Source organism: Hyperolius riggenbachi, chromosome 5 (genome assembly GCF_040937935.1).
Source record: "Hyperolius riggenbachi isolate aHypRig1 chromosome 5, aHypRig1.pri, whole genome shotgun sequence".
NCBI lineage: Eukaryota > Metazoa > Chordata > Amphibia > Anura > Hyperoliidae > Hyperolius > Hyperolius riggenbachi.
In genome coordinates, this window is record NC_090650.1 from 15,855,542 (window position 1) to 15,881,535 (window position 25,994).

At 49.5% G+C, this 25,994-nt stretch overlaps 1 protein-coding gene across 1 annotated transcript in view; it reads left to right on the plus strand.

The window, feature by feature from the left end:
* The window catches only part of GARS1 (glycyl-tRNA synthetase 1), an 81,922-nt gene that overhangs the window by 2,233 nt on the left and 53,695 nt on the right, over window positions 1-25,994 (plus strand). The window contains exon 2 of the mRNA XM_068235118.1: window positions 20,313-20,414. Coding sequence (XP_068091219.1) covers window positions 20,313-20,414 — 102 coding nt within the window. The remainder of the gene's footprint in view (window positions 1-20,312; window positions 20,415-25,994) is intronic.

The window sequence follows — 25,994 nt, forward strand, 5'->3', positions numbered from 1 at the left end:
TGGCATTGATGCTCTCCTGCTGCCAACCTCTTTTACTGTCTGCCTCTAATCAGACAGCAGAGAGTCTCAGGGAAGTAAGTTGCAGCTCTGCAGTTTGGGCATACAGCTGCTGCGATACTTGAAGTGTACAGAACTCTGGTTACTGGTACACCGTGTATAGGGATCTCATCTGTCTGTAGAGATAATCATTGCTCTGACCAGATGTGAGTTATCCTTTTTTTACATCTCTGTGGTCTGCAGTGGCCTTTGTTCCAGTATGAGGTGCTCAGAGTACCCTCAGTTACTGTATGAGGGTAACTGAGATGCCCTCAGTCCTACTGATGGTAATGAAGACAAGACATCACTTATATTTCGCTTTTCCCTTTGACAGACTCAAAATGCCAGTGCCGCAGCCAATGGGGTGCGCTCAGTAGGCAGTAGCAGTTTTAGGGAGACTTGCCCAAAGTCTCTTAACTGCTGGCTTATTGAACAGGACGAGGTGAGATTTGAACCCAGGTCTCCTGTGTCAGAGGCAGAGCCACCATCCAGCAGGCATCTTTGCATCGATGTGCAATGTGTGGCAAAGATGGATCCCTCTCTGATCGGACGTTGATCAGAGGGGTCTGTCCTTTGGGCAGGTCAGGAGTCAGTGTGACAGTGTGAGCCTGCAAATTTAGTCTGAGGGGTAACTGGATATACTGACCACTTGACAGACTCCTCCAAAAAGAGCAGTCACACTATGGAACAATAGACTCAGGCTGGGGGGGGTTATCTTTATTAGCATAGCGAGAGTTGTACACGAGCTCTCTGGCAGGTGATCAGGTCTGACTTTATAATTACATAAAAAAAAATACAGATATCTAACACCCTTTACACATTTTGGCAGATTAGGTAGATGACATCGTCAGTTCGGAAAAATGATCAGGTTGTGTGCATTATCCAGCGCTGCGTAATATGTTGGCGCTTTATAAATACAATAAATTACTTCCACTTCACCTCTATAAAGGGCCCATACACTGGTCGATTTAAGCAATCAATTCCAAAGAATCAATTGATCGTAAATCGATTCTTTCAAAATACAGCTGATTTCGTAGGATTCGATCTGACAGGACAGAAAATCTAGGTCGATCTGCTGCTGGCAGCAGGTTGATGACCCATAGAGTTGCATTGGATCTAATAGTGCAATAATGCATTTAGATCGCTTTTCAATAGATTTCCAAAAGATTTCATTCTGAAATCTATTGGAAATCTGTTCCTAGTGTGTGGCACACGTCAGATTCCTGTCAGATTTGATTTGACAGGCATCTGACAGAAATCTATCTGATGGTCGAATCTGCTGAAAATCTATAAGTGTATGGCCACCTTAAGTCACTTTAGCAAGCATGCAAATCAGATGTCTATGACAAATCTGCCAAGATTAGCTGCCTGCTTGTTCCATGTGTGTGATTCAGACCCAACTGACCAGAAACATCAGCAGGACAGCCAGGCAACTGGTATTGTTTAAAAGGAAATATATTTGGCAGCTTCCATAGGTCTCACACCTTGGGTTCCTTTTAAATCTAAGTCTATTTATTTATGGGGAGCAATCAGCTGAGATGCAGTTTCATTTATTTTGATGTTCGGGGAATCAAAGATCTTGAAAGCCGTATTGTGCGGGGCAGACTTCTTGGAAAGTATTTTACAGTGCAGTCTTCAGTGACTTAAGATGATTTTATAGAAAAAATATGGCCACCTCCTTATGAGTCTCACCACAAATTAACAGCCGAAACTTGATTGGTAGATCTGAACAGCTGACCCAGGTTTGCTTCAGTATTTTTTTTTTTTTTTTTGCTTTATAATTTAACAGCTCTGCCTTCCATGGCTCTGCAGATGGTAAGGAATCTATCTGGTCTGTAAGATGATCTGGGCTGCGTGCCTCTTCAGACACTAGTGCGGCTGTACTGCGCATGCGTGAGTTCTTCCGCACCTGCGCAGTAAGCCGGAGCTGTTTGTGGTACTGCGCAGGGGCGGCTGTGCTCACGCAGGTTCATCACAGCTATGCTCGTGCTGGGTTCCATATTGCCCTGTGACGAGGATCCAAGAAGCCTTTATTAGGATCCAGAGGCTTCACTCTTGGGTAGATATACAGTGCTGCCCATAATTATTCATACCACTGGCAAATTTTGACATAGTTAAATGAATAAAAATTCAACCAGCAAGTTTTTTTTTTTTTTTTTTTTTTTTTATTATGGGAAATGGCATAGGTGTCTCCCAAAAGATATGAATATGTACAAGAGGCGTTCTTGTAGGGAAAATAAAAATCTCAGCTTTTATTTTCATTTGAGCAAAAAGTGTCCAGTCCAAAATTGTTCATACTCTTCACAATAATTAATAGAAAAACCTTTATTGGCTATTACAGCAATCAAATGCTGCCTATAATTGCAGACCAGCTTTTTGCATGTCTCTACTGGTATTTTTGCCCTTAGCTCCCTCCACAGATTCTCAATTGGATTCAACTCAGGACTCTGGCTGGGCCACTCCAAAAAAGTTAATGTTGTCTGCTAACCATTTCTTCACCACTTCTGCTGTGTGTTTTGGGTCATTGTCATGCTGAAATATCCACTGGTGCCCAAGGCCAAGTTTCTCTGCAGACTGCCTGATGGTGTCGTTGAGAATACTCCTGCATTCTTTTTTTCATGCTGCCGTTTACTGTGATTAGGTTCCCTGGTCCACTGGCTGAAAAACACCTCCAAAGCATTAGGTTCCCACCACCATGTTTGACAGTAAGGATGAGGTTCCTTGGGTTGAAGGCTTCTCCTTTTTTTACGACAAATGAAGGAAACATCATTGTGACCAAACAATTCAATTTTTGTTTTGTCTGACCATAACACAAAAGACCAGAAGTCGTCTTCTTTGTCCAGATCGGCATTTTCAAAGGCCAAGTAAGATTTTGTGTGCCTTATCTGGAGAAGTGACGTCCTCCATGGTCTGCATCTGTGGAACCCACCAGTGTGCAGTGTCCGTTGGATTGTCTGCCTTGAGACATTGCCACCAGCAGAGCCCAGATTCACTAGGAAGGCCTTGGTGGTGATCCTTGGATTCTTTTTCACCTCATTATCCTCCTGGTCAGCACAGGTGCCACTTTTGGTTTTCGACCACGTCCTCTGAGATTTTCCACAGTGCGGAACATCTTGTATTTTTTTTAATACTTTGCACTGTAACCACTGGAACTTGAATACATTTAGAAATGGCCTTGTAGCCCTTTCCTGACTTGTGAGCAGCCACAATGCGCAGCCACAGGTCCTCACTGAGCTCCTTTGTCTTAGCCATGACTGTCCACAAACCAACTGCAGAGAGCTGTTGTTTTTCACCTGTTGAGTTGATTAAAACAGCTGTTCCCAATTAATCAAGGTAATTAGGATGCTTTAGAACAGCTTGGACTATTTGGAATGGTATAGATTAGAATTTTGGATTTTCCCACAGACTGTGACAGTGTGTGAAGTGTATGAATAATTTTGGACTGGACACCTTTTTGCTCAAATGTAAATAAAAGCTGAGAAATGTTGTTTTCCACAATGACTCTTGTACATCTTATCTTTTGGGAGACACCTATGTAATTTCCCATCAAATTACTTGCTAGTTGAATAAAAGTAACTTGAAGTCAAAATTTGCCAGTGGTATGAATAATTATGGGCAGCACTGTATATCCGAGGTTTGCTTCTGGTTCCCTGTAATTCAAGTTTATATTCAGTTTAGAATTGGTCCGATCCAGGGATGTGGAGTTGGAGTCGGGGCAATTTTAGGCACCCGGAGTCAGTCGTTGATTTCATAAACTGAGGAGTCGGATGATTTTTGTACAAAATCCACAGCCCTGTTAAGTATTAGGCTAAGGAGTCTGAGTTGGAGTTGGGAGTCGTGGTTTCATAAACTGAGAAGTATGAGTCGGAAGATTTTTGTCCCGACTCCACAGCCTTGGTCCGATCTACATTAGCAGAAAGGGCACTCTGCTGTTTAGGTCTCACAGCTCACACACAGCCCTCCTCTCTGCACTCTGCTGCTCAGGCCTCACAGCTCACACACAGCCCTCCTCTCTGCACTCTGCTGCTCAGGCCTCACAACTCACACACAGCCCTCCTCTCTGCACTCTGCTGCTCAGGCCTCACAGCTCACACACAGCCCTCATCTCTGTTGCTCAGGCCTCACAACTCACACACAGCCCTCCTTTCTGTTGCTCAGACCTTACAGCTCACACACAGCCCTACTCTGCTGCTCAGACCTTACAGCTCACACACAGCCATCCTCTCTGTTGCTCAGGCCTTGCAGCTCACACACACCCCTCCTCTCTGCACTCTGCTACTCAGGCCTCACAGCTCACACACAGCCCTCCTCTATGCACTCTGCTGCTCAGGCCTCACAGCTCACACACAGCCCTCCTCTCTGTTGCTCAGGCCTAACAGCTCACACACAGCCCTACTCTCTGCCCTCTGCTGCTCAGGCCTTACAGCTCACACACAGCCCTCTTCTGTTGCTCAGGCCTCACAGCTCACACACAGCCCTCCTCTCTGTTGCTTGGACCTTACAGCTCACACACAGCCCTACTCCCAGCTGCTCAGACCTCACAGCTCACACACAGCCCTCCTCTCTGTTGCTCAGGCCTTACAGCTCACACACAGCCCTCCTCTCTGCACTCTGCTACTCAGGCCTCACAGCTCACACACAGCCCTCCTCTCTGCTACTCAGGCCTCACACACAGCACCCCCTGCACTCTGCTGCTCAGGCCTCACACAGCCCTCTTCTCTGCACTCTGCTGCTCAGGCCTCACAGCTCACACACAGCCCTCCTCTCTGCTGCTCAGGCCTCTCACACAGTCGCACTCTATGCACTCTGCTACTCAGGCCTCACAGCTCACACACAGCCCTCCTCTCTGCTACTCAGGCCTCACACACAGCACCCCCTGCACTCTGCTGCTCAGGCCTCACACAGCCCTCTTCTCTGCACTCTGCTGCTCAGGCCTCACAGCTCACACACAGCCCTCCTCTCTGCTGCTCAGGCCTCTCACACAGTCGCACTCTATGCACTCTGCTGCTCACGCCTCAAAGCTCACACACAACTTCTCTCTGCACTCTACTTACGCCTCACAGCTCTCGGACAGCTCGACACTCTGCTGCTCAGGCCTCACAGCTCACACACAGCCCTACTCTCTGCCCTCTGCTGCTCAGGCCTCACAGCTCACACACAGCCCTCCTCTCTGTTGCTCAGGCCTCACAGCTCACACACAGCCCTCCTCTCTGTTGCTCAGGCCTCACAGCTCACACACAGCCCTCCTCTCTGTTGCTCGGACCTTACAGCTCACACACAGCCCTACTCTCTGCTGCTCAGACCTCACAGCTCACACACAGCCTTCCTCTCTGTTGCTCAGGCCTTACAGCTCACACACAGCCCTCCTCTCTGCCCTCTGCTGCTCAGGCCTCACAGCTCACACACAGCCCTCCTCTCTGTTGCTCAGACCTTACAGCTCACACACAGCCCTACTCTGCTGCTCAGACCTCACAGCTCACACACAGACATCCTCTCTGTTGCTCAGGCCTTACAGCTCACACACAGCCCTCCTCTCTGCACTCTGCTACTCAGGCCTCACAGCTCACACACAGCCCTCCTCTCTGCACTCTGCTACTCAGGCCTCACAGCTCACACACAGCCCTCCTCTCTGCACTCTGCTGCTGAGGCCTCACAGCTCACACACAGCCCTCCTCTATGCACTCTGCTGCTCAGGCCTCACAGCTCACACACAGCCCTACTCTCTGCCCTCTGCTGCTCAGGCCTTACAGCTCACACACAGCCCTCCTCTGTTGCTCAGGCCTCACAGCTCACACACAGCCCTCCTCTCTGTTGCTTGGACCTTACAGCTCACACACAGCCCTACTCTCAGCTGCTCAGACCTCACATCTCACACACAGCCCTCCTCTCTGTTGCTCAGGCCTCACAGCTCACACACAGCCCTCCTCTCTGCTGCTCAGGCCTCACAGCTCACACACAGCCCTCCCCTCTGCTGCTCAGGCCTCACAGCTCGCACACAGCCCTCTTCCCTGCTGCTCAGGCCTCACAGCTCACACACAGCCCTCTTCCCTGCTGCTCAGGCCTCACAGCTCACACACAGCCCTCTTCCCTGCTGCTCAGGCCTCACAGCTCACACACAGCCCTCCTCTCTCCTGCTCAGGCCTCTCACACAGCCACCCTCTATGCACTCTGCTGCTCACACCTCAAAGCTCACACACAACTCCTCTCTGCACTCTACTTATGCCTCACAGCTCTCGCACAGCTCGGCACTCTGCTGCTCAGGCCTCACAGCTCACACACAGCCCTCCTCTCTGCTGCTCAGGCCTCACAGCTCACACACAGCCCTCTTCCCTGCTGCTCAGGCCTCACAGCTCGCACACAGCCCTCTTCCCTGCTGCTCAGGCCTCACAGCTCGCACACAGCCCTACTCTCTGCCCTCTGCTGGTCAGGCCTCACAGCTCACACACAGCCCTCCTCTCTGCTGCTCAGACCTCACAGCTCACACACAGCCCTCCTCTCTGTTGCTCAGGCCTTACAGCTCACACACAGCCCTCCTCTTTGCACTCTGCTGCTCAGGCCTCACAGCTCGCACACAGCCCTCTTCCCTGCTGCTCAGGCCACACAGCTCGCACACAGCCCTACTCTCTGCCCTCTGCTGGTCAGGCCTCACAGCTCACACACAGCCCTCCTCTCTGCTGCTCAGACCTCACAGCTCACACACAGCCCTCCTCTCTGTTGCTCAGGCCTTACAGCTCACACACAGCCCTCCTCTTTGCACTCTGCTGCTCAGGCCACACAGCTCACACACAGCCCTCTTCCCTGCTGCTCAGGCCACACAGCTCACACACAGCCCTCTTCCCTGCTGCTCAGGCCTCACAGCTCACACACAGCCCTCCTCTCTGCTGCTCAGGCCTCTCACACAGCCACCCTCTATGCACTCTGCTGCTCACACCTCAAAGCTCACACACAACTCCTCTCTGCACTCTACTTATGCCTCACAGCTCTCGCACAGCTCGGCACTCTGCTGCTCAGGCCTCACAGCTCACACACAGCCCTCTTCCCTGCTGCTCAGGCCTCACAGCTCGCACACAGCCCTCTTCCCTGCTGCTCAGGCCTCACAGCTCGCACACAGCCCTACTCTCTGCCCTCTGCTGGTCAGGCCTCACAGCTCACACACAGCCCTCCTCTCTGCTGCTCAGACCTCACAGCTCACACACAGCCCTCCTCTCTGTTGCTCAGGCCTTACAGCTCACACACAGCCCTCCTCTCTGCACTCTGCTGCTCAGGCCTCACAGCTCGCACACAGCCCTCCTCTCTGCTGCTCAGGCCTCACAGCCCACACACAGCCCTCCTCTCTGCTGCTCAGGCCTCACAGCTCACACACAGCCCTCCTCTCTGCTGCTCAGGCTTCACAGCTCGCACACAGCCCTCCTCCCTGCTGCTCAGGCCTCACAGCTCACACACGGCCCTCCTCTCTGCACTCTGCTACTCAGGCCTCACAGCTCTCACACACAGCCCTCATCTCTACACTCTACTGCTCAGGCCTCACAGCTCACACAGCCCTTCTCTCTGCACTCTACTGCTCAGGCCTCACAGCTCACACAGCCCTTCTCTCTGCACTCTACTGCTCAGGCCTCACAGCTCACACAGCCCTTCTCTCTGCACTCTGCTGCTCAGGCCTCACAGCTCACACACAGCCCTCCTCTATGCACTCTGCTGCTCAGGCCTCACAGCTCACACACAGCCCTCCTCTCTGTTGCTCAGGCCTCACAGCTCACACACAGCCCTCCTCTCTGCATTCTGCAACTCCGGCCTCACAGCTCACACACAGCCAGCTGCCCTCTCTGCACTCTGCTGCTCAGGCCTCAAAGCTCACACCACTCCTCTCTGCACTCTGCTACTCGGGCCTCACAGCTCTTGCACAGCTCAGCACTCTGCTGCTCAGGCCTCACAACTCACACACAGCCCTCCTCTCTGCACTCTGCTGCTCAGGCCTCACACACAGCCCTCCTCTCTGCACTCTGCTGCTCAGGCCTCACACACAGCCCTCCTCTCTGCACTCTGCTGCTCAGGCCTCACACACAGCCCTCTTCTCTGCACTCTGCTGCTCAGGCCTCACAGCTCACACACCACTCCTCTCTGCACTCTGCTACTCGGGCCTCACAGTTCTCGCACAGCTCAGCACTCTGCTGCTCAGGCCTCACAACTCGCACACAGCCCTCCTCTCTGTTGCTTGGACCTTACAGCTCACACACAGCCCTACTCTCAGCTGCTCAGACCTCACATCTCACACACAGCCCTCCTCTCTGTTGCTCAGGCCTCACAGCTCACACACAGCCCTCCTCTCTGCTGCTCAGGCCTCACAGCTCACACACAGCCCTCCCCTCTGCTGCTCAGGCCTCACAGCTCGCACACAGCCCTCTTCCCTGCTGCTCAGGCCTCACAGCTCACACACAGCCCTCTTCCCTGCTGCTCAGGCCTCACAGCTCACACACAGCCCTCCTCTCTCCTGCTCAGGCCTCTCACACAGCCACCCTCTATGCACTCTGCTGCTCACACCTCAAAGCTCACACACAACTCCTCTCTGCACTCTACTTATGCCTCACAGCTCTCGCACAGCTCGGCACTCTGCTGCTCAGGCCTCACAGCTCACACACAGCCCTCCTCTCTGCTGCTCAGGCCTCACAGCTCACACACAGCCCTCTTCCCTGCTGCTCAGGCCTCACAGCTCGCACACAGCCCTCTTCCCTGCTGCTCAGGCCTCACAGCTCGCACACAGCCCTACTCTCTGCCCTCTGCTGGTCAGGCCTCACAGCTCACACACAGCCCTCCTCTCTGCTGCTCAGACCTCACAGCTCACACACAGCCCTCCTCTCTGTTGCTCAGGCCTTACAGCTCACACACAGCCCTCCTCTTTGCACTCTGCTGCTCAGGCCTCACAGCTCGCACACAGCCCTCCTCTCTGCTGCTCAGGCCTCACAGCCCACACACAGCCCTCCTCTCTGCTGCTCAGGCCACACAGCTCACACACAGCCCTCTTCCCTGCTGCTCAGGCCACACAGCTCACACACAGCCCTCTTCCCTGCTGCTCAGGCCTCACAGCTCACACACAGCCCTCCTCTCTGCTGCTCAGGCCTCTCACACAGCCACCCTCTATGCACTCTGCTGCTCACACCTCAAAGCTCACACACAACTCCTCTCTGCACTCTACTTATGCCTCACAGCTCTCGCACAGCTCGGCACTCTGCTGCTCAGGCCTCACAGCTCACACACAGCCCTCTTCCCTGCTGCTCAGGCCTCACAGCTCGCACACAGCCCTCTTCCCTGCTGCTCAGGCCTCACAGCTCGCACACAGCCCTACTCTCTGCCCTCTGCTGGTCAGGCCTCACAGCTCACACACAGCCCTCCTCTCTGCTGCTCAGACCTCACAGCTCACACACAGCCCTCCTCTCTGTTGCTCAGGCCTTACAGCTCACACACAGCCCTCCTCTCTGCACTCTGCTGCTCAGGCCTCACAGCTCGCACACAGCCCTCCTCTCTGCTGCTCAGGCCTCACAGCCCACACACAGCCCTCCTCTCTGCTGCTCAGGCCTCACAGCTCACACACAGCCCTCCTCTCTGCTGCTCAGGCTTCACAGCTCGCACACAGCCCTCCTCCCTGCTGCTCAGGCCTCACAGCTCACACACGGCCCTCCTCTCTGCACTCTGCTACTCAGGCCTCACAGCTCTCACACACAGCCCTCATCTCTACACTCTACTGCTCAGGCCTCACAGCTCACACAGCCCTTCTCTCTGCACTCTACTGCTCAGGCCTCACAGCTCACACAGCCCTTCTCTCTGCACTCTACTGCTCAGGCCTCACAGCTCACACAGCCCTTCTCTCTGCACTCTGCTGCTCAGGCCTCACAGCTCACACACAGCCCTCCTCTATGCACTCTGCTGCTCAGGCCTCACAGCTCACACACAGCCCTCCTCTCTGTTGCTCAGGCCTCACAGCTCACACACAGCCCTCCTCTCTGCATTCTGCAACTCCGGCCTCACAGCTCACACACAGCCAGCTGCCCTCTCTGCACTCTGCTGCTCAGGCCTCAAAGCTCACACCACTCCTCTCTGCACTCTGCTACTCGGGCCTCACAGCTCTTGCACAGCTCAGCACTCTGCTGCTCAGGCCTCACAACTCACACACAGCCCTCCTCTCTGCACTCTGCTGCTCAGGCCTCACACACAGCCCTCCTCTCTGCACTCTGCTGCTCAGGCCTCACACACAGCCCTCCTCTCTGCACTCTGCTGCTCAGGCCTCACACACAGCCCTCCTCTCTGCACTCTGCTGCTCAGGCCTCACAGCTCACACACCACTCCTCTCTGCACTCTGCTACTCGGGCCTCACAGTTCTCGCACAGCTCAGCACTCTGCTGCTCAGGCCTCACAACTCGCACACAGCCCTCCTCTCTGTTGCTTGGACCTTACAGCTCACACACAGCCCTACTCTCAGCTGCTCAGACCTCACATCTCACACACAGCCCTCCTCTCTGCTGCTCAGGCCTCACAGCTCACACACACCCCTTCTCTCTGCTGCCCAGGCCTCACAACTCACACACAGCCCTACTCTGCTGGCTGCATGGAATGATTTGTCTTTGGTGATGTAGCCTGCAAAAAGGACATTTTTAGGAAAATGTAGAGAAGTGTGTGTTAACTGATCCCTTTGAAATGGATCCGGTCTGCAACTGTTTGGACCGAACCTTCAGCAGGGATCCCCCGAAGCGCACACGGATCGTTTGTTTTTTGAGTGAAGATGGCTGCTATTTTTAACATTGGTATCCTTTGCTCCATTTTTGATCCGGGCCAAAAACTGATCTATTGATACGTTTTTAAAACAAGTGTGAACCTACTCTTATGTATAAATGGTAGCACAGGATGCTATTGTCCCTATACAACTATTTGTTTTCATGCAGTTCAGCTCCTCTGTAACACTTTTGGTGTTGTGTTCAGTAATATTTGGAAGTTTGTCACCTTAAGCTTCCTTTTCTGTTGCGTCTTAGTAATCCTGTCTGTTTGGTACACCTGCTTTTATTTTGGAAGAGAGTAATGCTTGGCTTGTTAGAGGAGGATGCTGTAGAGTGATTTCATTCTGGGCACACAGATCTGTTCCTAGCCCCCATGCAGAGATGCTCACTATATTAACATGCAAACTTGCAGCCAGGGCGACCTTTCCCCCCTCGCAGGGTGCCACACCGCCCAGACTGCTGAGATCCATTCATTGTGTCCAGAGCATTGTATTCCTCATCTACATCTCTGACAGCTACAGCAGCTGCAACACAGAATTATGTACCGTATATTCCGGCGTATAAGACTGGGTGTATAAGACGACCCCCCAACTTTTTCAGTTAAAATATAGAGTTTGTGATCTACTCACCGTATAAGACTACCCCTCTTCCAATGTACACCAAATAAAAAAAAAAATCATATACTGGTGCTGTACTGTATGTGGTACCCAGTATATAACAGTATATAGGCGATTGACTGGTTGGATTGGTGAACTCTCCCTAAGTGGATTGGTCAGCTCTCCCTGTCTCCCTGTTTATCAGAGCGGTATGGAAGAATAGATCGCGCTGTGCCCATAAAACACGCCTCTTTCACCCTTCTAGCCCCGCCCTTGTATCCTATTTACCTTCCTCTCTTCCTATCAGATCTCACACATATGCGCCTGCACCGCTTCACTACAGTCCTCAGCAGCGAGATCTGAGAGACGGTAACAGGATAGGGGGTATCACCCGGCATCAATGATACCTGGCGTATAAGAAGACCCCCAACTTTTCAGAAGATTTTCAAGGGTTAAAAAGTAGTCTTATACGCAGGAATATACAGTATTACTATTTATATAGCACTGACATCTCCTGCAGCACATTACAGAGTACATAGTCATGTCACTGCCTGTCCTCAGAGGAGCTCACACTCTAATCCTACCATAGTCCTAGTGTAATGTCCTACCATATTATTATTATGTATTTATATAGCACTGACATCTTCTGCAGCACATTACAGACTATAAAGTCATGTCACTGACTGTCCTTAGAGGAGCTCACACTCTAATCCCACCATAGTCATAGTGTAATGTCCTACCATATTATTATTATGTATTTATATAGCACTGACATATCCTGCAGCACATTACAGAGTACATAGTCCTGTCGCTGCCTGTCCTCAGAGGAGCTCACACTCTAATCCTACCATAGTCCTTGTGTAATGTCCTACCATATTATTATTATGTATTTATATGGCACTGACATCTTCTGCAGCACTTTACAGAGTACATAGTCATGTCACTGACTGTTCTCAGAGGAGCTCACACTCTAATCCTACCATAGTCATAGCCTAATGTCCTACCATATTATTATGTTTATATAGCACTGACATCTTCTGCAGCACATTACAGAGTACATAGTCATGTCACTGACTGTCCTCAGAGGAGCTCACAATCTAATCCTACCATAGTCATAGTCTAATGCCCTACCATATTATTATTATGTATTTATATAGCACTGACATCTTCTGCAGCACTTTACAGAGCACATAGTCATGTCACTGACTGTCCTCAGAGGAGCTCACAATCTAATCCTACCATAGTCATAGTCTAATGACCTCCCATATTATTATTATGTATTTATATAGCACTGACATCTTCTGCAGCACATTACAGAGTACATAGTACATAGTCATGTCACTGACTGTTCTCAGAGGAGCTCACACTCTAATCCTACCATAGTCATAGCCTAATGTCCTACCATATTATTATGTTTATATAGCACTGACATCTTCTGCAGCACATTACAGAGTACATAGTCATGTCACTGACTGTCCTCAGAGGAGCTCCCAATCTAATCCTTCCATAGTCAAAGTCTGATGTCCTACCATATTATGAATTTATGTAGCACTGGAATCCTTTGCAGCACTTAACAGAGTATTTCAAGACAGGATTTTAGCTGCAGAAGCCATATGTTTTAAAGAACGGTAACCTAAACTGATTAGGGATTAAGAACCTTCAAAGGACATCTGAAGTGATAGGGATATGGAGACTGCCATATTTATGTCCTATTACACAATACCAGTTGACTGGCTTTCCTGCTGATCTCTGTGGCCTCAGTAGTGTCTGAATCACACTGGAAACACGCATGGGGCTGATCAGGTCAAGCTTGAGTAGAAAAAAATCTGATCTGCCTGCTTGTTCAGGGTGTATGGGTACCCTACATTGAGTTACTTGGCCTGATTGGCCTTACGTTCAGAAAGTTATGGAGCGAAGGAGAGATCTGTACCGCAACTTGGCCACCGGATCGATCACCTTATCAATTTCTAGCCTTAATAGATTAACCTCCCTGGCGATAAGCCCGACAGTGTCGGGCTTGCTGCCGCAGGGGATCGCATCGCCCTGGGAGGATTTTTTTAAAATGAAATTTGTGGTATTTTGTTAAGCTAGCACTTGGCTAGCTAACTATGGTGCCCAAGTCCCTCCGGTCCCCTCCGATTGCCCGTGATAACCTCCGAGATGCATAACCCCCACATGGATCCCGCGATGGTGCAGCCTCCCAATCAGCGCCCGGCTTCGCTATGGGGAGGATCGGAACTGCGCATGACGTCCATGACGTCATGTCCGATCGTCGCCATAGCGATGAGTGATGCCAATTGGGAAGCTGCGGGATCACGGATGGGTGAGTGTTGACGGCGGTGATCGGGGGCTCGGACCGGTTCCCGGGGGACTTGGGGGGGGGGGGGGGGGGGCACAGTTAGCTAGCCAGCCTAGTGCTTGCTAACATACAAAAAAATTGTAATTAAAAAAATCCCTCCCGCGGACGCAGCCACCGCATCTGCGTACCACCAGGGAGGTTAATGGGTTCAGGAGGAGGAATCCGTCCTCCTCCGATCCTCCGTTCCCTGCTGCCGGTCCAGGTCTAATATTCGTCTAACGAGACAAATAATGTGCGCTCCTGTGCGCGTCATCAGGAGCTTGCTGTGCAGGCACAGTACCAAGTTTTCTTGTACTGCGCCTGCGCAGTAAGCTCCAGATGACGCGCGCAGGAGCAAGCACGCACTCGGCCGCGCAGCAGCCTTTCTAATTATACGCCTGATTAGACCGCGACTGGCGGCAGGGAGTGGAGGATCGTAGGAGGACTGCAAAGGACATGACAGCTGCAAGGGGGGGGCGCTAGAAGCCCCAGGTAAGTCGTTTTTTGTTTAATTAACCCCTTTAGCCCTGAGCACCGGCAGGGGGGGGGGGGGGGGGGACACACATACATTGTGGGTTGGGGCGGCAGACAGATAATTTCCAATAATCTCATGCCGCAATCTAAAGAGGTGCCTGGCTCTTCTACAGACCACATATGCTATTGCTCCATTGTTATTGCCTGATGAAGCGGGATCAAACCTGCGAAACGCGTTGCATATTTGGCGCTCATAAATTAAATATATTGACTGTCTTTACTACAGTCGTTGTGTGTCTACTTGGAGGAGGTAAGTCCACCACTACCTCCTCTATTTACCAAGAATTGGGTTTTTAAGCTCGTTTAGCTTCCTTTTATCCTTTTGGCGCCTCTGTTCTCCTGCGTCATGCCGCAATCTGTTGGGAATCACTGGCCAGTGTGTGGACAGGCAATAGATCCATCTCTGATCAGATCCTATCAGAGGGCTTTATCTAGTGGTCGATTTAGTGGCAGATCGACTAATGTATGACCTCCTAATGCCTAGTACACACCATGAGATTTTCTGGCTGGTTTCTTGCTAGATCGATTATTTACAACATGTCTGATCTGATTTCCGATCGATTTTCCGTTCACCGGTTTCACTCGGACGTGTTGGAATTAATCGATCTGGCAGGAAATCTGCCAGAAAATCTCATCGTATGTACTAGGCATTATGGCTGGTACATACCATGCCGTTTCCCGTCAGACGGTCGAGTAGATACTTTCCGACAGGTCCGGTCTGATTTCTGATCAGTTTTCTCATCGATTTTGTATAGACGTGATCAGAAGATCGATCAGAAAAATGATTGGAAGTCAGATCACACCTGTAGGAAATTATCTATTTAACCATCCATCTGATGGGCAATTGCATGGTGTGTACAAGGAATTATGCCCAGTACACGCAATGAGATTTTCAGGCAGATTTCCTGCCAGATCGATGTTCCAACATGTCTGATTTGATTTCCGATCGATTTTCCAAGTGTTTGGAAATCAAATCAGACATGTTGGAAATAATGGATCTGGCTGGAAATCTGTCAGAAAATCTCCTTGTATCAAGCATTAGAGGCAGAGGATCAGTACAGCCACGCAATCTGCATTGTTTTAAAAGGGATAAAATGTCAGCCTCCATATACCTCTCCCCTCAGGTTCCCTTTAAATTTTGAGGGTTTTTTTTTGCTGTGAGCAGAACTTGTGTAGATTGATATGCGGGATTGCTCCTGTGTAAGCCCTTCTGCAGCGCTGCTCCTGGAAAACAGAAGAGCAATTCGGGTTTTTTTTATTTATTTTTTATTTTTATTTTTTTTGCTCCATGATGCAGCTACACCCAGTGCCACTTTTTGGTGAATGTTAGAACCTGTCCGATCGCTCAGCGCGAGCTGCTGGATGCAACGCTGGCTGTGCCTTGCTGAAGACCTGCTGGCACAGCCTGCAGCCAGCTGTACTGTCAGCAGTGTGACATCTCCTCTCTCCGCTCCTTGGAACCTGATATGACCCCCACCACCTCCTCTTCCCCGCAGTCTCCTCCCAATGCCACGTTATCCCAAACTTGCTCCACAGAGCAGATGTGTGAAGATGCTGCAACCTCAGCCTTCCAGAAGTCCTGAGTAATACACACAAGTATGTCACTAAACTATAGGCACCATGGAGGCTGCGCAGGCCAAGCAAACTGTGCAGGTGGCCACACGTTATCCTTTTCAAACCGTTCCATTTTTTTCAGTTCTGAGGCAATTGTCCGCGGTGCCACACGTGTGTTTGAGATTGGCGCAATTTCATAGAAAAAAGATTGTACAGGGTGAAAAAGTTGGTTGCATTGAAAAAAAAAAAAAACATACCACCATAATCCACTTTTGATGATTTTGATTTTTAATATGAATACCTTTTTTAAAAAAGATGTTTGAAATATAACTTCTATTTTGACTGGCAGCAAGATTACTGCAAGATACGATATTATTTAATATTTATATAGCGCCGACATCTTCCGCAGCACTGTAGAGTACATAGTATTGTCACTGACTGTCCCTCAGAGGGGCTCACAATCTAATCCCTACCATAGTCTTATGTCTATGTATGTATCGTGTAGTATATGTATTGTAGTGTAGGGCAAATTTAGGGGAATACAATTAACTTATTTGTATGTTTTTGGGGTGTGGGAGGAAACTGAAGTGCCCGGAAGAAACCCACACAGACATGGGGAGAACATACAAACTATGTGCAGATAGTGCCCTGGCTGGGATTTGAACCGGTGACCCAGCGCTGCAAGGTGAGAGCGCTAACCACTGCGCCACCATGCTGCCATATTAGTTTGTCTCACTGTACTAGAGTACTATGAGCATTGCTACGGCAACATACGTTAGGATAGACTGCAGCAAGTCTAATTGGCGTAGGTTGTGACATCATTGGGAGGGCCGTGCTACCTTATTAATCTATACTGTAGCAATATTAAGGTTTACGAAGTGTTTTTGATGCTGAAACCAGGACAGGACATTTAATTGTAAAAGTGGATATCCTGAATAATTTACTTTAGAGGTAGTCTCCAGTTAACAAACGAGATGGGGACTGTACTGTACTTTCGTTCTTAACCTGAATCCGTTCTTAAGTCGGAACGCTGTGCTATCTCTGTCCCCTTTGCCTCCCATGTACCCTTCTTTGGCTCCAGTGTCCCCCTATGTGCTTCTGTCTTCCCCTGTGCCGGATTGTCCCCTTCAGTGCCTGTTTGTCCCCCCCTCTGTGCACCTCTGTCTCCACCTCTTTGAACACCCTCTGTTTGTTCCAGTGTGCCTCCATTTGTACCCTCTGTGCCTCTGTACCCTCCCCCCCCCCCCCCCCCACCCGTGCCTCCGTTTTTACCCCTGCTCCTCTTTCCCCTCACTCTCCCTATGGACTCACCTTTCAGCCCGAGTCAAACACTGTCTGTCTTCCTCTCTCCGGCTTCCAATAGCACCGCTAGATGCAGCATCGCACTGCTTCCTGTATGTCATGTGACATACAGGGACCTATATGTCACATGACATACAGGAAGCGAATGGATGCTGCATCTTGCGGTGCTGTACGTGGCTGTTGGGAGCAGGAGGCAGAGAGCGGACAACAGACAGCGTTGGACTCGGTTCGGAGGTGACTCCAACACTGCTGGGGACATGCACCGGCACTCAGGAAGTTTGAAGCCGCTTCTTCAAACTTCCCCCATGCCATGGGCATGACGTCATCGCAACGGGATTGGGTCGTTCGTATGTCAGGCGTTCGTAACCCGAGGACTACCTGTATTCTGTTATATCACTACAGGGCCTCTTCATATTTCCTTTTTGGAAGATCCCATCCTGATAAGATTGTCCTGTGTGTGGCACTAGGCAGAAACGCTAGCGTTCTGGAAAACACACGTAATGCAAGTCAGTGGGGTGCATGAAAATGTGTATATACAGTACTTGCGTTCTGCAATGTGTGTTTTTAAACACCGGATTTGTTGCATATTTTTCATAAACGCGCATAAAAACGCACATAAGTCCATGATGACGCAGAGGTAGGGCATTTTGTATGTGCTTCTATATACTATAAGTTTGTATTTCTGCTTCCGGTTGACTTCCTAGTGATAAGCATAAAACGCATAAAAAAGCATGCAAAACGCATATGCGATTTATATATGCGAACTGCAAATGCATTAAAACGCAAGAAAAACACAATGTGCGGGGGAAAACAGCAAATGCACAGAAAACGCACAAATGCATATGCAGCAAAACGCTACATTTCCCGCACTGCCTAGTGTGTTCCCAGCCTGTGTGTGACTGCGTTGTGTAATCTGTGAGCTGCTGCCTAATGAGTGTTGGATTTCTGATGTTTGTTGTTCTTGCCTCCCGTGTTGGACCAGGCTTGTGTTATTTATCAGTAATGAAGGGGTGTCGGGTGTCAGCGCCGGGCCGTCCGTCCTTTGAACGTTTCGGTGGTGGATTAGCGGCTTATCTGGCACGTGTGGTTTGGCGGTTGCTCGGCCTCCTCGCAGTTCGTCGCTCAGGCTCCTGGTGGGGTGTCAGTCACAGGTGCTCAGGAGAGTCTGTCCATAGGACAGGGCGGAAAGGGAGGTGCAAGGAGAACCCCCAGCAATTCCAGTGCAGACAGATGGGTTCATGACAGCTGTACGAGGAACGCTCAGATTGGCAACAACTAGTAAGAAAGGCTCCATCCTCACCGTGAGATGACCACAACACGGCATTTCCAAATGGAAACCTCAGCAGTGTGGTGGTGGCAAAACAGTGTGGTGGTCTGGCCGACGTTATCAGGACGGTACTGCGCAGTACAGACCTGATGTCAGCCGGACCATGTGACCCGCGCAGTGGAACGCACAAGAAGCTGACCAGGAAGACGACCTGGTGAGGTCGGATTCTGCAGCTGAGGACACAGGGAGCTGCGACGAGGGCACAGGACGGCTGCCAGGGGCTGGAGGAAGCCCCAGGTAAGTGGATTTCGTTTTTTGTTTCTGCCTGGATGCCCTTTAAAGACAAGTGTTTTATTTTAATGGACTGCTTTCTTGCAGCAGGTGTGTGTACAGTATCCATCTTGCCCATGTGACCTGACCCTTATATCCAGAGCTCTGTCGTAAGTCAGCAGCTCACGAACGATTGACCTATGCAGTCTTGTTTCCGGATCGTCTCGCCGTCACTCGGCCTTCCATTGAGGATATAGTATCCTGATGTTTCTGGGTGACGTGCCTCCCAATCCAGTTCACGCTCCGCCTGAGCCCCTGTATGGGTGTAATAACAAGGGATCAGAGCCAGGAAAGTGCCGGCTTTACCGTGATGAGCTGCATTACGAGCAGACCTACAGGGAAGAGTAACTGAGCTGCAGCTACTGAATGAGGCCTAACGCTGTGTGTCACCGGCTAAGCCTAGCGCTGCCTCCTGTGTCACCTGCAGTGTCACCGGCTGAGCACACATTGCATCATCTGCCAGCATATGTCTCCTTCGGGGCACCTGATCTACCAGCCCCCTTACACTGTGCCTTGCATTGCATCATCTGCCGGGCATATGCCTGCCAAAGAAAACTTGATCTCGCAGCGTCTACAAACGATATGAAGTCGGTACAAAAATCATCCGACTCCAGGTACCCAAAATTGCTCCAACTCCACAGCCCTGTTCACACTCTCTCCCTGCGCAGGCTTATCTTGGGGAATAGACCACATCTATTCCCCTACTGATAATCGAATTACTCTGACACATTCACCGTATACATCATTACATATATCATGTCACAAGCTGACAATTAAACTTTCTCTGCTCGGCCGGGCCAAATTGCATCAGGAATTGGGTCTTACCAGAACTTCCCTGGAAAGCACAGCGCACCCGCTGACAAACTTGTAAATCAAGGTTGATAAAGCTTCATATAAGTTTCCCTTCTCATGCTGGGCATATACGGCTTGATTTTGCTGCTCGATTCTCCCGCTCGATCGTTCCGCATTCTTCTCTTCCGCCTATTTTTCTTATCTTTTTCCATTTACTTCAATCCGGAATGAAGCAGCGAAACAATCGGGGGGGGGGGGGGTGTTAATGAGATATATTGGAAATTATCGAGCCATCTGCTCTAAAAGATGAGCAAGAGCAAAATAACCTTTACAGAAAAACTTTTTTGTTACAGCTGTCAGAGATGCTGCAGTGTTACGTTCTTGTTTGCTGGGAGCGCAGAAAGGGTTAACCTCCTGTTAACCCTTTGGCTCTCAACTCGGCAGACAGCTGGGAGCTCAAATTACACTGGCTCATTACTTGCTGACAAGGGAGACAGGCTGTTCTCTCAGTTCAGCTCTGCTTTAATTTTGAAATTAAATGTTTAACTCTTAAAACTTCAAAATGGAGTATGGAATCTCAGTATAGCTCTATTTATGATTATTACTATAGATACAATTGTTTCTCTTCGGGCTGGTTTCACTTCAGGTTTGCTTTAATGTCCGTTCCAGTGAAGTTTTTGCAGAATTTCCCTTTAAGACAAATCCCCCCCCCCCCCCCCGCAGGGATGATTTTCAGCATTTGTAGAACACACATTTTAATGGCAGAAGCTGACGAGTGTCTCTCCCCTCTTCTCTTGCAGGGCGACCTGGTACGAAAGCTGAAAGACGAGAAAGCGCCGCAGGTGGACGTGGATCGGGCGGTGGCCGAGCTGAAAGCCAGGAAGAGGATCCTGGAGGCAAAGGTACCACTTTCTCCATCCCGACGACTGATGGGCAATGAGGATCAGCATCCAGCCAATCAAATTCTTTTCATGCTGATTTTAAGAAGAATAAATTGGGAAGCCATTTCAGAAATGGCATTGGCAACCTACTCATTGCAGGAACCCAGTCACACACGTCCATTCATTGGGAATAGTCATTTAAAATAAAAGCCATTAATCTTAAAGGAATACTATCGATTGAAACGACTTTTTTTTTTTTTTAATACTCTATATTAGTGTACACATTACCACTAGTGCTAGGGGCACTTTATTTATTCACCCAGGTCTCTCTCCCTCTATTTCTGCTTAAAAATTCATTTCTCACACAGCTCATAGTAGTTTGGGTCACCCTGAGCTGCTTGGTTACTCTGTCACACAGCTCACAAATATATGTCAGTGTGTCACTCACAGCATGCAGCAGACATGAGGAGAAATAGGCTGATCTGAGGTGGTAACAGGTAACTAAATGAGCTGTAATATTGCTGGAATATAACTAGCTATAACACTAGTCTGTGTTTACACTCAGACTGGTTGCCTGCTTGTGGTGATTCACTCCAGGCTGCATCCACTTTACAAGCTGCTGAGAGGGGCAGACCACTGTCTACAATTAGCATTATTAGTATCTTTATCAGTCAAGAGAAGCAAAGATAATAAACACACATTGCTAGAATCTTTAACCCCTTACCACCATATCAACAAGAATCTTTCAGCAAGGTGATAATTAAACCATAAACTGAGGAGTTGATAGCAACTCCCCTGTGCAGATACATGGTCTAGCCCTCTGGGAGCTCAGTATTAGATACATTTTGTATCCAACACTGACGCCAAAACTGACGGAGGATTTTACAACTGAGAGGAACAGCTGTGTGAGGAATCAAATTGCTCCTAGTACTTGTCCTAATGTGTGCTACAACATACAGCATTTAAAAATAAATGCATACATCGATAGTATTCCTTTAACCTAAGGAGAGGGAATGCTCTGGTTCCTAATAGGCCTTCCCCCTCCTGGTGCCCTTGGTGCAGCGCTGGATCACCCCGTTTAAATCCGCTGGAGTAGCCTGAAGTATGGACTTCCGAAGCCTCCCTTCGGTGGCAGATAGAGCAGTATTTGATCAAATTGGTTGAATACTGCTACTGAGGAGCCAGTGCTGGAACGGGGACCAGGAGAGGAGCAGGAAAGCTCTATAGGACCCAGAGCCTTTCCCCTGCTTAGATAAATATCTGGCTTTTTTTCTGACCATTCCCTATGACTTTAAAATAATAAGTTCAAAGAAAACTTGAGATAAATTAAGCCCAAGGGGTTTATACTTGCCTTGGGCTTCCTACTGCTCCCGTAGGCCCTGGGCTTCCTCCTGGGTCACTGCTTTCTCCAGCAGTGGAGTCCACGATCCAGCCCAATCTCGCTCCACCGGGCATGCGTGGTCCAAACTTCTCCCTAATTGCCCGCCCGTGGCCGGGAGTGGTCTGCACGATTGCAGTTAGTCTTTGCGAACTGCGTGGTTACAGGGTGCAAGCACGGTCAGGACCATGCATGCGCAGTGGAGCGTGAAATTTACTGGGCCACACGGCGGGAGGACAGCAAGGCCTGGGAGGATGGCAAAGGGACCACACGCCCTACAGGGAGCCGGAGGAAGCCCCAGGTAAGTACAAATGTCAGCCATGCAAAGATTCTGTTGTGGGTTGGAATTGAAACCCAGAAGTGGCATTCCTAAAATATGAAGTGGGGGGATGATGCTTAACAAGAAACCCAGAGAGCACTGCATTAAAGGATGCCTGAAGTGACATGTGACGTGATGAGATAGACATGGGTATGTACAGTGCCTAGCACACAAATAACTATGCTGTGGTCCTTTTTTTCTTTCTCTGCCGGAAAGCGTTAAATATCAGGTATGTAAGTGGCTGACTCAGTCCTGACTCCAGACAGGAAGTGACTACAGTGTGACCCTTACTGATAGGAAATTCCAACTATAAAACACTTTCCTAGCAGAAAATGGTGTCTGAGAGCAAGAAAGAGATAAAAATGGGAATTTCTTATCAGTGAGGGTCACACTGTAGTCACTTCCTGTCTGAGTCAGGACTGAGTCAGCCACTTACATACCTGATATTTAACTCTTTCAGACAGAGAAATAAAAACAAGGAGCACAGCCTAGTTATTAGTGTGCTAGGCACTGTACATACACATGTCTATCATCATGTCACATGTCACTTCGGGTATCCTTTAATTATAAGGCAAATAGACCAAAAACTGTATCTAGACATAATTGACAATAGTATATCAAAAGAAGAAAGCCTCTCAACGCACCAGCAGGAAATGGTTAAATAGAATCCTCTGTATTATGTATGAACAATAGTGATTAAAATAATCACACGCAAGACCATAGGACGAGCACAATACAAAACAAGGGAACAAGCAAGGGTTAGATATAGGGGGAAGGCTGCATAATAAGTGCAAATGGCGGTGGGGGCCTGGTAATTGTAAGAAAGGTTTGAGCAAAATATATACAAAAGTCACTGAAATACTTACAGTATATATCATAAATCACAGGCACAACAGTGCTAAAAATACAAAATTGTGCAACTACGGATGCAAATGTGCATCACTGGCAGGGACACAATTCAAAGTGATTTGTGCTTATTAAATATCATATACCGTATATTTCAATAAACAAGCCTATAATTCAATAGAATCGCCATAAAAAACCTCCATGTGACCATTAATAACAATTATATATTAACAAATGAGGACTACCAATCCCAGCAGTACTGCATATAAACAAGTATAAGTGACAACGATTGGTCTAGCAGACATCTAAAGCGGACTAACAGTCCCAGCAGTACCTGCAAGCGCAGTTCGCTATGTAAGGAATCCTAATGGAGGTGAAGGGCTGTTATGCTGGAGATCAGGGGTCTCAAACTCGCGGCCCTCGATACAATATTTTGTGGCCCTCGCCGGCAAAAGCTTCCTTATAGTTCGCTTCAGTGCTCCCAAGTAATCCGCCGCATCCCCGCCGCTAAACGAGGGCTGCGGAGCCCCCAAATCGCCCAGGGGGCAATCCGCCGGCATTTCCTGGAAGGGGCAGAGCTTTCAGCTTCAGCTCTGCCCCTCCTGACGTCAATCGCCGCCTCTCCCCGCCCCTCTCTGTGAAGGAAGAGTGAGAGGGGCGGGCAGAGGCGGCGATGCACCGCGATTGTGAAATTCCTTATGCGGCCCAGCCTCATCCTGACTTTGCCCCCTGCGGCCCCCAGGTAAATTGAGTTTGAGACCACTGCTGGAGATACATGAGACGTGAACATACACTGGACGCCTGCTTACCCACAGCCCACCAAATCACTTTGAATTGTGTCCCTGCTGGTGATGCAAATTTGCATCCATACTTGAACAATTTTGTATTTTTAGCACTGTTGTGCCTGTGATTTATTATACAGGCAGTCCCCGACTTACGAACGACCCGCCGATACAAACGGCATGTATTCTGTGTTTCCATGGGATCAAGTAAAAAAATGTTTTTCAAGTTGGACTTGTAGTTTTTGAGAAAATCGATTTGAATAAATTCAAATAAAGTCTTTTAAGCTTGTATTAGCATGTACAGGGGGGCAGAGGTGACAGAGGGGGAGAGTGGAGGTACAGGGGACAGAGATGGCACAACGTTCTGACTTAGAGACTCTGTAACAAAATGTTCAGCCTTATTTCTTCTATCCTATAAGTTCCTATACCTGTTCTAATGTGGTCTGTCTTACTCCAGCCTTTTCTAGTTGCACAGTGGCTGTATTATCTCTGTTATATAATTTAATCATCTTTCCTCTGACGGCTTTGTCGGGCTCAGGCAGGAATACGCTGTCTGCTGTTATAGGCAGAAGCTATACACACCCTCTCCACGCTCTGTGTGCTCTGGTTAGTTAGTAAACACTGCCTTTCTTACAATTACCAGGCCCCCACCGCCATTTGGACTTATGCAGCCTTCCCCCTATTTCTAACCCTTGCTTGTTCCCTTGTTTTGTAATGTGCTCGTGCTATGGTCTTGTATGTGAAGGTTTTAATCACTATTGTTCATACATAATAAAGAGGATTCAATTTAACTATTTTCTGCTGGTGCGTTGTGAGATGCTTTCTTCTCCTTTTTTGAAAAAGGAGAAGAAGAAGCTCACAAATCTGGAATACCGGAGAGCTTCAGGGAGGCCAGAAACACCTTGAAAAGAGAGCTGAAGGTGGCAAAGAGAGACTACTCCGATAAGCTGAGTCGCAACCTCCAGTCCAACAATGTCCGGGAAGTCTGGAAGGGCCTAAGGGCAGCCACCAACTTCAAGCCCCCCTCTCAACACATACTTCCGAGCACCGCACTAGCTGAGGATCTCAACAAATTCTATTGCAGGTTCGAGGCACAACTCACTCACTCTGCAGATCAAACGACCACACCCTCACCCAAGCATCCACCCCCCTCCCCTCCTCTACATGTTAGCCATACTCCCCCAACACAGGTAACAGTCCAGGAGACCGACGTACTACGGCACCTCCGGAAGCTAAACACCAGGAAGGCCTCAGGCCCAGACGGCATATCCCCATCCTGTCTAAAAACATGTGCGGCCCAGTTAGCCCCGGTCCTCACTCCCATCTTTAACAGATCCCTGGAGCTGGGCAAAGTTCCCTCCTGTTTCAAAAAAGCCGACATCATCCCGGTCCCCAAGAAGCCAGGAGTCACGGACCTAAACAACTTTAGACCCGTCGCCCTAACCCCGATCATCATGAAGACATTCGAGAGACTAGTTCTCTCCTACCTGAAGCTCCACACTGCCACCCTATTGGATCCTCTACAATTTGCGTACAGGGCAAATCGGTCTGTGGAAGACGCCATTAACATCTGCCTTGCACATATCACTGAACACCTGGATAAACCGAAGACCTACGCAAGGATCCTCCTCCTGGACTTCAGTTCCGCGTTCAACACCATCTGCCCAAATATTCTGCACGACGACCTGGAACAGCTTGGTGTTGACCCAACCCTTTGCACCTGGATCAAGGACTTCCTTACGAACAGGACACAGCTAGTGAGACTTGGAGACTGCTCCTCCAGTGCGAGAACCACAAACACAGGCGCCCCGCAAGGGTGTGTGCTGTCACCGATGCACTTCTCACTGTACACAAACAGCTGCACCTCCTCTGCGGACACCGTCAAGGTCATCAAGTTTGCGGATGATACCACCATCGTAGGACTCATGGGTGAAAAATCGGAGCTGGAATACCACAGCGAGATCAAGCGGATTCTCAGGTGGTGCTCAGACAACAAACTTGTTCTAAATGCAGCAAAAACGGTGGAACTGATAGTGGACTTCCGAAGGAACGCCCCACCGCCCAGCCCGGTCATCATAGATGGTACCGAAGTCACCAGGGTACATAGCGCACGGTTCCTGGGCACCACCATCACGGAGAACTTGAGATGGGACGAAAATACCTCTACAACCCAAAAGAAGGCCCAGCAGAGACTGTTCTGCCTGAGGCAACTGAGGAAGTTTGGAATGCCCAGGGAGCTACTGACCAGTTTTTATACGGCGACCATTGAATCTGTC